Genomic DNA, 13357 nt, shown 5'->3' with positions numbered 1-13357 from the left:
TGCCCACTCGCCACGCTATCAACGTGCATAAATCACGTAACCGCATAGGAGCAGACCTAGGTATGCTTACAACAACGGGCTGCGAGAACAACAAAGTCATGGAAGCAACAATTGCAAATCCAGGCGCAAGTATCTTCATGATTACTTACATCAATTTGTTATCAGGGCTATCCCTTCGCGCATCACACGACTTCGCGGCCTGAACCGTAAGCCTTCACCATTGTTGTTGCTCCAGGACGGAAACGGCCTTTTTCGGAAGATGCTCCGGTTATGTGGAATGGCCTAAATTGTGAAACGTTTCTGCTCTGAACAATTCAATGTTCCGCGGGATTGATACAGAGCGGCAGTCGGGTCCGTTGCACCTTTCCTAACGACGAGGTGTGTTGAACAGCAAGATCTGCCTTGTCTACACCCCATAGCGTTAGCACCCGGCACTCAACGTCTGCACGCAATGCCATGGATACTGCTCCTTTGACACTTCTGACACCGAAGCTACACCGGCGCAATCAAATGGCTTATCAGGCGTCGCTTAACTACTGCCCAACGTATCCTAGCCTCCCCCCGCGGCGGAGTGTGGTGCCGCCCATGTGAAGCCCATGGCACACACACAAGAGGGGTAAGCGCCGAAGAAGGATCTCTCAACATTTTGTCATCTTTCGAGAATTCAGAAAACTGTTCAACAATGTCGCGTCGAAGCTCTGGGGCAGGCGAGAGCGACGCGCTTTTGAGCGCTGGCGAGGTTATCGCATCTTCTTCTCGCAATTATTCCACAAACGATAGCACGACTCCCACCGAAGGCGATATTACAAGAGCTGGAAAGTTGCCGGGCGAGGACAAAGAGAAGCCAGTTGACCACAATAGATCTGACGACCCGGAGCGTTCACGATCTTTGGCCGAGGAAATTGGAGATGAGGGTATCTCTTTGTACGAGAAGAAATGCATGCTCATCAACCGCGAAATTGATCTCATGGGAATGGGGCGGTACCAGTGGTCGATTTGGGCGCTTTGCGGGTTCGGCTACATGATCGATTTGATGTGGGCTCAAGCCTTCGGTCTCGTTCTATCGCCAATCCAACAGGAACTTGGCTTTGGTGCTGATCAGACTGGAAAGTTGTCCACTGCCTTTTCCATCGGACTCACAGCCGGTGCATTTGTGTGGGGAGTCCTCGTAGACTTGATCGGGAGAAAGGTCTCTTTCAATCTGACAGTCTTTATTGCATGTGTATTTGGAACATGCATCGGCGCCCCGAGCACTTACAACGCCATTTTGGTTCTTACAGCATTTACTGGGTTTGGTGTCGGAGGCAACATTCCCATTGACACTACAATTACCCTGGAAGCCACACCACAGAGCAAGCGTTACCTCCTTCCGCTATTATCGATCTTCCAGCCCATTGGTGTTGTCATCTGTTCCGTCCTCGCCTACGGGTTCATCCCAAACTGGTCTTGCAGTCCAAACTTTTCGGAAGGAGATCGAGCGTTGCCTGCCTGTAGTGCTGTTGCTACAGGGGAAAAGTGTTGTTCAAGAGAGGATAATATGGGATGGAGGTATCTCCTCTTCACGCTAGGGGGAATCACCATACTCGTCTTCGTCTTACGATCGGTCATTTTCACCTTCCAGGAATCGCCGAAGTTCCTCATATACCGTGGCAAGGATGCCGAAGCAATCGAGGTACTGCACACCATGGCTCAATACAACGGATCCAAATGCGACCTCGTTCTGGAGGATCTTGTATCTCTAGAGCACGAGTTTGATTCAGACCGAAGTCATGGACCTATGCTTGGAGGTGGTGTCAAGCAGCTCAAATCTACATGGACTGAGAAACTCAAACTGGAAGGAGATCGCTTCAAGCTTCTATTCTCGAGCTTTCAGATGACAAGGTTGACGCTTTTGGTATGGTTGACTTACATATGCGATTACTGGGGTTTTACCGTTGCTGGTGAGTTTCACACCTCTCTCGCTCGATGAACATATGTTGACCTACAACGCAGGCACTTACCTCCCACAAATCCTGGCTGTGAAGAATGGCGCCCTCGACCTTTCTCTCCGCTACACCTATCGCTCTTACATCTTCATCTACCTTCCTGGAGTCCTCGGCGTTGTTCTTGGCACCTTGTCTTACCGCGCATCGCGGGTTGGTCGCAAATGGACGATGGTAGTTTCGTCTGCATTGATGGGCATCTCGATCTTCCTGTTCAGCAGTGTTAACTCTGCGGCTTCGAACATCGGTTTCAATGTCATGGAATATTTCTTCCAGTCCATGTTCAATTCCGTCCTATATGGCTGGACACCAGAAGCCTTCCCAGCACCCATCCGAGGAACAGCTTGCGGCATTGCGAGTTTCTGGGGTAGGTTATTTGGTATCGTCAGCCCGCTCATTGCGCAGCATCTATACGCGGGGGATGGTGCTGGAAGAGATATCAATAGCGTACTGTACCTAGCTGGAGGTGTGACGTTGGGCTGCGTCATCACAACGGCACTGTTGCCCAGCAATCTCGTAGGTCGGCAGAGCCTGTAGAGGTGCGGATACATGAAGGGGAGGAAGCTTGTATCTCATTAAAGGCACATGGGTCCTTAAGGATCTTACATGGATGTCATGCCTCGACAGGAAAAGATTCGGACGTAAATAGGGACATTTGTGAAGCGTTCGCCACTGTAGATACCCGCTACAATACGTAGCATCCATTACTAGTACGAGGCAAGCAATATATGGGTAAAGCAATCAAAACAGCGAGTGTGTCAGTCGATCTCATGTGCCCGGCCAGCCGGAAGGCTGACTTCACAGAGCTCGTGCTATTTCTCTAGTATTCGAATGTTTCTCGTTAAATTGACGTAACCCAATACGGTCCGCTTATACTCCTCAACGCCGTCGATGCTCGTATCGTCAAGATCATAACTTCGTCTTTCCTGTCACTTCTGCTCTCCTTTGTTCCATTACGTATCCACTCGCAACCGGGCTGTAACCCTGACTAGCGATTTGTGGTATGGGAAACGGCGGCTTCTTGAGGTTCTGCGTGAAGAAGACTGGATGCCGTATTGCGCTGTCGTACACGGGTGTAAAGAAGGTGGCTGGTGTTTGCGGGGGGCCGAAAGGTGGCATGGCTTCGATTTGGGATCGCGGTCTCGCAGGATTCAAAGGCGAGCCTGAGTGTACTGTCGTAGACTGCTGAGAGGTCTGGGATGGCGCGTGGCCGGCGCGTCGCTGTTGGTGCGCGTATGAGGGTGCTGAGGACTGATGGAGAGGCTACATCTGGTCAGCAAGCGTCAAGGAGTTATGATGGAAAACGGTGAACCTTTGGCCTCGAAGGCTGCAGACTAGAGATCATGTCGGGTTGCTCGCGCGACAACGACTCAGCCAACTCTCTATCCGTCGCAATAACGATGCGGACCCTCAGCTATCACGTACCTCGGCAGACAGCGACCGCGCGCGACGTCATTCTACCGTACTTTGTCGCGGACACGGACACTTTTCCGCTGCGGCAAACACCACCCATTCCAGACCAAATATCCACCAACATGAGCGCAGCAACACCCATCTCTCGACATGCGCAGAACGCAAGCGCTGTTCTTTGCAGCCACGCAATGTGCACGTCTCCACACTTCACGTAGACTCTACTCCTCGCCGCCTATTGTCAAAATCGCCAATGGCACATTCTATCGCCAGCACCCTTCTTCAAAGGGCGATAATGCGCCTTCAAATCCACCATTATTCCCGGATCTGACGCTATCTCTACCCTCTTTCTCGACACCAAACCAGCATTGGGCGATTTTGAGCCCATCATCCGACTTTCGCACCGCATTTCTACAAATACTTCGCGGCCAATTACTTTGTTTTCCTCCAACAGCGCGGTCTTTCCCTTACCTCCTCACTCCAGCCATCGCCGAGGAAAGACCACGCCTCCGCTTCCCAGAGCGAGCCATTGAGTATGTGGGCTTCGACGTTGAACGGAAAGCTTTCGGTGGCGCCTATCTATCGGCACGGTATGAGTCCCTGAGAGAAGACACGGACTTTACTGTTCAAAGATACCTAACCGGTATTGTAACGATGAACCCTGGAGAAGAGGAACTAAAAGCAAAGAGCGTGGATGAAGAGGATATGACACGGGTTATGCGTGATTTAGAACTGGAGAGATTCATTGACAAGCCGGTCAGCATGTTGAGCAATGGGCAGAGTAGACGGGCGAGAATCGCGAAAGCGCTGTTGAGTAGGCCTGAGATGCTTTGTTTGGATGCACCATTTAGTGAGTATTGATTCCAAACGTGCACTGTTATCACTTGTTTAAGAGGAGGGAGCTGACAGTGTAACAGTTGGACTTGACCCCATCGTTACAAGGCATATCTCCAAAGTTTTACACCGGCTCGCAGAAGCTAATGCACCACGCATTGTTCTCAGTCTGAGACCGCAAGATGAGATTCCGGAATGGGTTACCCATCTCGTTTACGCAGGAGAGGATGGAAAGCTCGAAAAGATTGGGCTGAAGGAAGAGGTGCTAGGTCATTCACAGATGTATGGGCAAGCTGAAAGCATTGAGGGCTCGACGCGGAGTTCCGTCAGCACAGAGAGAGACGAAACAGGACGACTTTCGTCTGGAAGAGAACACTTCACAAGATCATCGGATGCGGCAACATTGAGTCGCGATGGCCACCAAGATGCCGACGATGCTGTACCCGATATTGGCGAGGCTATCGTCGAAATGCAAGGAGTACGCATAGCTTACGGCCAGAACTCCGTCTTGGGCGATTGGCAACAGGACGTCGACGGGTCATCACAATCCGGGCTGCACTGGAACGTCCATCGGAATCAACGCTGGGGTATATTGTAAGTATCCATGTACGAAACACGTGTGAGGCATATATTAACTTCGTATTCTTACATCTAGCGGTGCCAACGGCTCTGGCAAGACTACGCTTCTATCGCTCGTAACATCAGACCATCCGCAGACCTACTCGGCTCCTGTCCAACTCTTCCAACGCTCGCGCTTGCCCGAACCCGGTGTCCCAGGTATCACTATATTCGAAATCCAGTCACGAATGGGCCATGCGAGTCCGGAAGTCCATGCCCTGTTTCCGAAGAGACTCAGAGTGAGGACGGTGTTAGAAAGTGCATGGGCAGATACGCCAATCACAAAGCCAAGACTAGATGATGAAGCGAGGAAGAGAGTCGAAGCTTGCTTGAGATGGTTTGAAGCTGAACTTAGGCCTAGCTTCAGTGGTGACGGAAGTGCGAGTCTGGAGTGGGCATCTGACACTCTATTCGGCGAGGTATCGTTCTCCGCTCAACGTGTACTCCTCTTCTTGCGCGCCACGATCCGAAACCCCGACATCGTTATCCTCGATGAGGCGTTCAGTGGCATGGACGACCTCGTTCGCGACAAGTGTCTTCTGTTCCTTAGTCACGGCCAGGGTATGGAGCTTGTATTCTCTGACAGTGGCTTGAAACCGGTGAAATGGGAAGGTGAGGTTGTGGTTCCAGGATTGCAAGAACATCAGGCCCTACTGTGTGTCAGTCATAGTAAGCATGAAGTACCTGGCTGCATACGAGAGTGGGTTTGCCTGCCTGAACCAGGCACAGGCCCACCAAGGTTTGGCCGATTTGATGGGCCTGTGGAGCTGGATGCAGGACGATGGAACGAAGTGTGGAATGAAAAGCACTAGATCTTAACATCATCGTATTCGATCAAAGCATATTAACTATCTACTGTTGGTCCTCCTTCACGACTTCCTTCTTCTTCTCTCCAAGCTTATCCGAGCGCTCCAAAATCTCACCAGCCAGCCTCTCCAAATAAAACTTGGAGACGTCGACTGGTAGATCCTTGAATGCTCTGACAATCTTCTCCACATCTCTTCTGCCATTCTCATATGCCTGCAGGTCCCTGTTACCATATACATCTTTTCCAGCCGCGTATCCTTTTTCCAAGCCCTTCCAGAACACATTGACTGCCACGCTCACGCCATCTTCCGGCGTAGCTGTATGACTCCACATGGGTGGTATGAATAAGACATCACCAGGCTTGAGGGAAGCAATGTGCGGATGAGTGCGCCGAAGCCTTTGGTCTTTGGACGTCAGGACATCAATATTGGAAGACGAGCCCCCGGGAGGGAAGCCTAACAGAGAAACATCGGTAGGTGGGTAGAGAAATAGGGTTTTTGAACCGCGTACTTGACACAGGATGTTGGATAGAACATCGTAGTGTAGCCATAAGGTCACGGGCCCTGAGATGCGAAGGGGCGAGCTGTGGTAGTTTTCCTTGACTAGATTGCACACTTCTGGTACGCGGAAGTCGTCGGATATAGTCGGAAAGTCATCTTCAAGTTTGGTAGGCAGCTTGTTTGGCTGACTTGACGATACAGCACGGAGATATTCATGAGACCCTTCTGCAATACCGTCTAGGAAATCTGCCACTGATTTCTTGACGTATGAGAAATTTCTGTCCTTGAACGTCATACGATCTGATGTGCATTCATGGATGACGAGGTCTCTTTTGGGGCCAAGCTTTGCTTTCAGGTAGTCAAGTGTCCATAGGTCTGTGCACGGGCCGATATCGAGGCCTTCGATGATGGCCGGTTTTGACGTAGCCGCCAGCTTTGCAAAGTCATCTGACGACTGAATCTGCACCCTTGCGATCTCGGTAGTACGTGCAGTAGGAGTAGGTCTCTTCTCCACACCACCCTTCTGTCGCCGACCTTTGGGTCCCGTTTCTGTCGTGTTCGCTTGTGCTGTGCCTGCTGTGCCTTCTGTGCCTGCTGTGCCGCTGATCTGACTCGGCACAGCGCGACGCCACGACTTGGCCCCTTGCGCATTGTTAGGAAGGATGACGATCGGGTCTTCATTCCAGTAACTTCCCATTGAGAAACAGACCGCCCCTCCTCCTGCAAGCACAATCTCGCCTCGAGAGGTTGAAACGGCCCCTACACCCACTAGCAAAGGCCATGTCGTTGGCGGCAAGGCCTGCATACTGGGGTGCTCCACCTCGATGGTCGTGTCCTTGCATGTTAAGAGCAGGAAGTCGTCTGATAGAGAGTGGATATGCTTCTTTGAAACACCTCCAATCAACAGCAGAGAATCGTTCCAGGGAACTAGACTGGCACCTATACGCGCGTATGCAGAGTTCTCCAAGCTGCTGCGAACGTCATTGGCGCGGTCCTTAAAGTTGAGCCTAGGTGTTGGTGTGGCGGAAATGGACCACTCCCACACCGCGTCTTGTACAACCACGCCGCTCTCGTCTGCTCCACCCGTCAGCAACCCCCAATCTTGAGCAAAATCGATCGTGGACATCGCGGCGGCGAAGCGTGCAGACGGGCGCGGTCCGTCGACGGGAATGCTGTTCCATCCGCCGTTGGCAGTCCATAAGGCACAGTAGTGTTCGGCATCGAGTACTGTGCCGTCACTGGCTTTGCCACCAAAGACAAAGACGCCATGGATCTGTGATTCCCCACTTCCTAATACAACAGCAACAGCAGAATGGCGGTACCGGGCTGGCACCAGGTCGTCCACTCTGGCCCAAGCTCCCTGATTGAAGAGCCAGCAATCTGCATAAGCCTGGGTGGGCGATCCGCGGCCTCCGACCAACAACGCTTCACCGTTGCGCATTGATGTGATAGTATGGCATACGCGGGCAGCAGGCAGCAAGCCACAAGGCTGGATGGTACGATCCCCGTTGGGGTCCTCCCGCGTCAATGTGTCCATATCGGCGAGACGGGCTTGCGTCCCTTGACCTCCGTGGAAGGCCACCGAGTCCTTGTCGAAAGCGAAAGCTGCTGTGAAACGACGTGGCGTCACGGCACCACCACCCGACATTTTCAGGGTGTGAAGGGTAATACTACCCGCATCAGCGGCTTTCCTGCACCCTGTGGTGGCTGTTGCCTCGCCATAGGCTAACTCAGTCGGTCTACTTTGCTCTGCATTTGAAGCGACGAGTAGGAAGTAATGACCCCCAAAGAGCGCAAACTCTTCCCACTCGTCAAACGGCTCCACTGCATTCAGCCCGCGTCTAAGGGTGGGAGGGGTAAAGCCATCATCAGACCATAGATCCCACAGATTGCGGGCCATGGTTATTGTGGGCCATCCTGCAGTACGGAAACGAGCGGCTTGCTGGTTTAGTGATGAATGCAACTTAACCGCGTTGATTGATGCTTGTAGCTTGTCGAAGTGAGACAGCATTGTCTTGGCAAAGGGATGAGCTGGGCCTTGCGGAAGGTACTGTTCTATGCAGTATGGAGTCAGTATAAGCGAAATGGTACATACACTTGAAGGAATGAATACCTAGTATGCAGAAGCGAGCTACAGATGTTAGCATAGTTTATGAGCAGGGTTTGACGAATCTGCATACCGTCTTCGATAGTACTAGCCCACTGTATGAGAGCATCAGAGTCCTTTAGCGGCATGTAGGTCACAGACACTTCGGCGACGAACAGGATTGAAGACGAAGGGACATCGAACTCGGCCCGCAAAAGTCGTTCGAGTGTGGCAAGGTCTTTCAGATCGCATCCCAGAGCCATGTAGCTGTCGCTACGAAGATATACAGGCTGTTCGGACTGACGGAGTTTGGTCCTGAGCAAGGCGTCTCGAAGAAGACCATTGCTAAGCATGGTATCTCTCTTGCGTTGCATCAATTGTGGATAGTCAACGTCGACGAATGTAGATGATTGCGTGAGGGCCGGATACCTGTGCCAAAACTGGAAAGGCAAGGGATCACTTTCCGGACTTAGTAGCTTCTCACTGTGTTTAGAGTCGCGACGACGGATGTCTTACTCACTATCCACATCCTAGGTTCACCACGATCTTGGGCTTTCCGTTCTCTTCTTCCAGAAACCGGCGGACTACTTGTTCAATAGCATGCATTCGTAGCCAATACCCGCGATTGATCAACGGATCTGAAGGGCATCAGTCCATGTCTCACGTGCAAGTGGTATCGAAGTGACGTACTGCGTCGAACGAACTTTGGTACAAAAGGCTCATAGAAGTCAGGCTCATTGCTGAGATACAGTTTCGAGACGCTTCTCTTGGATACGATGCTGCTGTCATTCGTCTGACTTTGATATTAGTCCAGTGGCTACGAGGATGCTATGGGCGGAAGAGGCTGGGGACCTCACGTTCATGATATCCACATCTCTTCTCTCGCGGAGGGATTTCTGGTTACCCTTGCGCTTTGCAGCAGCCTTTTTGGAGCGCATCTTGGCGTCTTTGGCCATGTTTTGGTCTTCACGATGGGGTGGCCATGGTCTTGGGAGAGGAATGATTTTTGGAGCACCAGCCACTACGCGGGGCTAAGCTGACGTCGGGATCCCTGCATGGGCGCGTGAACCATCGTCAGACGGCGGTAGCTGCAACCTACGATCAGGCGCAGGCTATCTTTTTCTATCACTTGCACCGGCGTATACACGCATCGCTATCCGCATCGCAATCGCTCGGGCCTGCGATTACCTTTGCGCACCCGCCTGTAGGGCTTGGACTCCCGCGAACGGCGGCCAACAGCTGCACCGAGCTATCACGCGGATAGTCCCCAGCCCTCGCAGCACCAGGAACCACGCAGGCAACGCCAGACTCCAGCGATGAATTTCGTAACCTTCAACCAGGACCACAGCCATCTAGGCGTCGGTATGCGCTATGTCTGCCAGCTGCAGAACATATACTGACCTAATCGCATAGGCACGCCCAATGGATACCGCATATACACCACCGACCCGTTCAACAAGCAGTCCGAGTCACGCGAGGGAGATGTCTCCAGCCTTGAGATGCTCTTCTCCACGTCGCTGGTAGCCCTCACCCTGTCGCCACGCGTGCTGCGCATACAAAACACCAAGGTTCGTCGGACAGGCGACTCTGGCCAGGCACGCGCTGACAAGCACAAGAGGCACTCGACCATATGTGAGATGACATTCCGGACAGCCATCCTCGCCATGCGCATGAACAGGAAACGCATCGTCGTCGTGCTCGAGTCGGAACTCTACATCTACGATATAAGCAACCTGCAGATGCTCAAGACAGAGAAGACGTCGCCTAATCCCAATGGTACGTCGCAAGAAGCAGCACTGCATAGATACTGACTGGCATAGCGATATGCGCTCTCTCAGCATCGTCCGAGAACAACTACCTCGTGTATCCGCTGCCCACCAAAGCCGCACCCGCTACCTTCCAGCCGCCTTCGCATGCGCCGCCCAAAGCCGATCACATCGCACCCACAAGCGGAGAAGTCCTTATATACGATGCTACAAAGATGGAGGCAGTCAACGTGATTGAGGCGCACAACTCTCCCCTCTCTTGCATTGCGCTGAACAGCGATGGCACCCTGCTGGCGACGGCATCAGAAAAGGGCACCATCATCCGCGTCTTCTCCATACCCGATGCGCAGAAGCTGTACCAGTTCCGGAGAGGCTCCATCCCGGCCAGGATATACAGCATGTCTTTCAACTCGACATCGACCTTGCTTAGTGTGTCGTCGGCGACCGAGACTGTCCACATCTTCCGCTTAGGAGCGCCCAACAGCAGAAGTAATAGCGTATCTTCTGGGCCTAGCAAGCCCATGGGCGCGTCTCATGCGCGTAGCGGAAGTCGAACGAGCCAAGAGACAGCGGATGAATTCGGTGCCAGCACAGCAGATGTATCGACTCCGGAGCGGAAACCCATCAATCCCACTTTTGGGAGCTTGATTCGACGCACATCGCAGACCGTTGGAAAGTCCTTCGCCGCTACCGTCGGCGGATATCTACCCAGCGCTGTAGCAGAAATCTGGGAGCCCTCGCGCGACTTTGCGTGGGTCAAGATACCGCGCTCTCCGACAAGCTCTTCCACGGGACCTATTAGGAATGTGGTAGCGCTGAACAACAACGGTCCTCAGATTATGGTAGTTACCAGTGAAGGCAACTACTATGTGTTCAACGTGGACTTGGAGAAGGGAGGCGAGGGTACACTGTACAAACAGTACTCGTATGTTGTCCGTCCGTGTACTGCCTTTTGATACCTGCTAACGTTGACTGCAGCCTTCTTGAACCGAACGAACTCGCAGCAAGCAACTCACAGGATTTGCCGGAATAGATATCCCACCACATGGCCCGATGCACTTTCCTTTAAGCCTCTTATTCTTCTTCTTGCATTGCCTCTGGCGTATTTGGTCCCACATTATTCCCCACGGGTTGGCGCACATGCCTTTGGAGTAGCACGATAGTCTTGATTTACGCATAGGTGCATACTGAGCATCCCCATGGCTCGGCAATATTACTTGCTTTTTGCGGAAACTTTGATCTCGACAGTGATGTCATGCAAGTAGTACAGTAGAGAGTTTATCGAATCTGGCGCTTGCATCGTGCATGAACAGATATCGTGCATTGCTCTAGCGCGCTTCCGTGCCCCGCCCACGCGTCATTGGCCGCTGCCTGAACTGCAACCATAGTACAATTATTTCCATCAACCTTGGAACTTCTTCACATCACCACTGCGCTTCTATAAAACATACACGAGCTGTAACCACCTTCACGAATCCCTTCATCCACTCCGCGAAACTTCGACGACCACAACGCACCCGGGATCCGTAAAGATGGTACACCAGAATACAACGGGCAACCCGCTAAGCTCGGGTTCGCTCGCGCTGTTCATGGCAACGTCGCTACCAAAAGGCGAATCTTCACAGCTCAAGAATGGTACCGAAGCCGTCGCACTAGCAGTACACGCCGGCATGCTTGCTGTTGGCTTCCGCCTGATCGGGCTGGGCGAAGACGAGCGCATAGGTAAGCACCCATCTCATTCACCCTCACCTTTACACGTCATAACTCGGGAACTTATAGAAGCGCACGCAGACGCCGAAAACCCAGAGTCGTTACCGAAAGAATGGAATGCGTCATCCTCATACGCTTTCAGATACGCCCACGCGCAATCAGCCATGGAGTACCTCGTCAAGGTCAATAGGTTGGGAGGCAAAGCTGTCGTATACGCTCTCGCGCTCGGCGATGACAAGACCACACATTTCGAAGTCACCACCAAGGACTACATATCCGAATCACAACTACCATTCAGCGTGTCTGAAGATATATCAACGGAGCAGGTGTCGGAGAAGGTGCAAGAACTGTTCATCTCGCCAGGCAGGCTGAACGACCTCGGCTCGCTCCTCAAGATATCTGTCATACAGAAGCTGGCACCCGGGCTGAACAAGCCAGGCTACGAGGAGGGCAATGCCGACCGCGAGCGCACCCCTACAGCGGATCGGCAAGAACCACAACGAGGGGGACCTGCCAACCCACGGCAGCCCCCCACCGAACCGGAGCCCGCACGACCATACCCTTTCAACGATCCTCTCGCCGCACAGCCAGGCTCGGGGCGGCATCTACCAGAACCCATACCCGGCTTTGACGACGAGTTGGGCATGAACAGACAGCCCGGTCGCATGCCCGGTAACAACCCCATCAACATTGGGCATGACGATTTATATCCACAGGGTCTCGGACCTAATGATCCCCTTCGGCCACACCTAGCAGGAGGGCTGCCACGACCTGGCGGTTTTGGCGGCGGCGGGATGCATCCCACCTTCGATGATCCGCTGTTTCGCGGTCAAGGCGGACAGGGTGGATATGATCCCAGAGCACCTCCGGGGGCGCGTTACGACCCTCTAGGACCAGGTGATCCACTTAGAGAGGACAGAGGGAGAGGTCCCATGTTCCCAGGCGGGGGCGGTTTCGGAGGTCCTGGTGGCTTCGGCGGAGCAGGTGGACGACCGCCGAATCCATTCGGTGGCTTTGGTGATGGAGACTTCATCTGAACACCCAACAAAACATTGGTGACTGGCAGAAGCGATAGGTGAAGAAGAGAGGACGAACAAGTCACGAATGACGATTAACACGGCAGTATGATACGGCGTAGTAGTTGACGTGCATGCGGCACAGGCAGGGCAGTGCTGCACCGCCTCAACACTGCATCTCGGTGCTTGCGCAGGTACGATATGTAGATGAACATGTATTATATTTAGAACGACAGACGTCAATACCCATCATGACAGTTCCATATCGAAGTCTTTCATGCGATGAGCGAAACCCATCGAGCGTCAGTGCTGGGGCTTAGATTCCCCACCCACTTCAAGATACCAACGATGAATGCAGGCGAAGCAAGACCAGCGCTTCTGACAATACCGATGCCTGGACTCATGCGCCCTTCATCGAAGTAAAGTTTGAGCGGGCAGGCGTCTCCCAGACAATATTCTGGCCTTAGGATCCCAGCCGCCAGCAGAAGTTTCGCAAATGCCTCAAGGCATTCCGGTGAGCATCGCGACTGACTCCTGCTGCCTGGCAATAACTCAGCTTCTGTCCAATACCAAGCGGAGGTGTATGTGATGAGGTAGAGTTACTTGGCCGTGAGATATGCCTGCCAGT

The 13357-nt window shown here is 52.9% G+C and overlaps 5 protein-coding genes across 5 annotated transcripts; 4 read left to right on the top strand and 1 right to left on the bottom strand.

Annotated features, from left to right (window-relative positions):
* Positions 1 to 682: 682 nt before the first annotated feature.
* On the top strand, positions 683 to 2519 carry J4E79_001317 (uncharacterized protein; the record flags this gene model as incomplete). The annotated part of the gene is made up of 2 exons (XM_049350227.1): positions 683 to 1940; positions 1993 to 2519. 2 exons carry the CDS (start codon positions 683 to 685, stop codon positions 2517 to 2519), a joined length of 1785 nt encoding a protein of 594 aa, XP_049215386.1.
* Positions 2520 to 3545: 1026 nt separating this feature from the next.
* J4E79_001316 (uncharacterized protein) lies at positions 3546 to 5656 on the top strand (the record flags this gene model as incomplete). Its single annotated transcript, XM_049350226.1, has 3 exons — positions 3546 to 4242; positions 4310 to 4820; positions 4882 to 5656. The coding sequence occupies 3 exons, from the start codon at positions 3546 to 3548 to the stop codon at positions 5654 to 5656; spliced, it is 1983 nt and encodes a 660-aa protein (XP_049215385.1).
* A 40-nt stretch (positions 5657 to 5696) lies between these two features.
* On the bottom strand, positions 5697 to 9193 carry J4E79_001315 (uncharacterized protein; the record flags this gene model as incomplete). The annotated part of the gene is made up of 6 exons (XM_049350225.1): positions 5697 to 8206; positions 8265 to 8282; positions 8332 to 8696; positions 8758 to 8875; positions 8928 to 9030; positions 9095 to 9193. The coding sequence occupies 6 exons, from the start codon at positions 9191 to 9193 to the stop codon at positions 5697 to 5699; spliced, it is 3213 nt and encodes a 1070-aa protein (XP_049215384.1).
* Positions 9194 to 9553: 360 nt separating this feature from the next.
* ATG18 (autophagy protein) lies at positions 9554 to 11036 on the top strand (the record flags this gene model as incomplete). Its single annotated transcript, XM_049350224.1, has 4 exons — positions 9554 to 9599; positions 9651 to 10013; positions 10058 to 10928; positions 10982 to 11036. The coding sequence occupies 4 exons, from the start codon at positions 9554 to 9556 to the stop codon at positions 11034 to 11036; spliced, it is 1335 nt and encodes a 444-aa protein (XP_049215383.1).
* A 499-nt stretch (positions 11037 to 11535) lies between these two features.
* J4E79_001313 (uncharacterized protein) lies at positions 11536 to 12750 on the top strand (the record flags this gene model as incomplete). The annotated part of the gene is made up of 2 exons (XM_049350223.1): positions 11536 to 11725; positions 11783 to 12750. The coding sequence occupies 2 exons, from the start codon at positions 11536 to 11538 to the stop codon at positions 12748 to 12750; spliced, it is 1158 nt and encodes a 385-aa protein (XP_049215382.1).
* Between the last annotated feature and the right edge of the window lie 607 nt (positions 12751 to 13357).

This window comes from Alternaria viburni (assembly GCF_023758015.1).
Source record: "Alternaria viburni strain BMP 2772 chromosome Unknown scaffold_2, whole genome shotgun sequence".
Taxonomy (NCBI): domain Eukaryota; kingdom Fungi; phylum Ascomycota; class Dothideomycetes; order Pleosporales; family Pleosporaceae; genus Alternaria; species Alternaria viburni.
The sequence above is the reverse complement of the archived record's forward strand: the minus strand, read 5'-3'. Positions and strand labels throughout refer to the sequence as shown.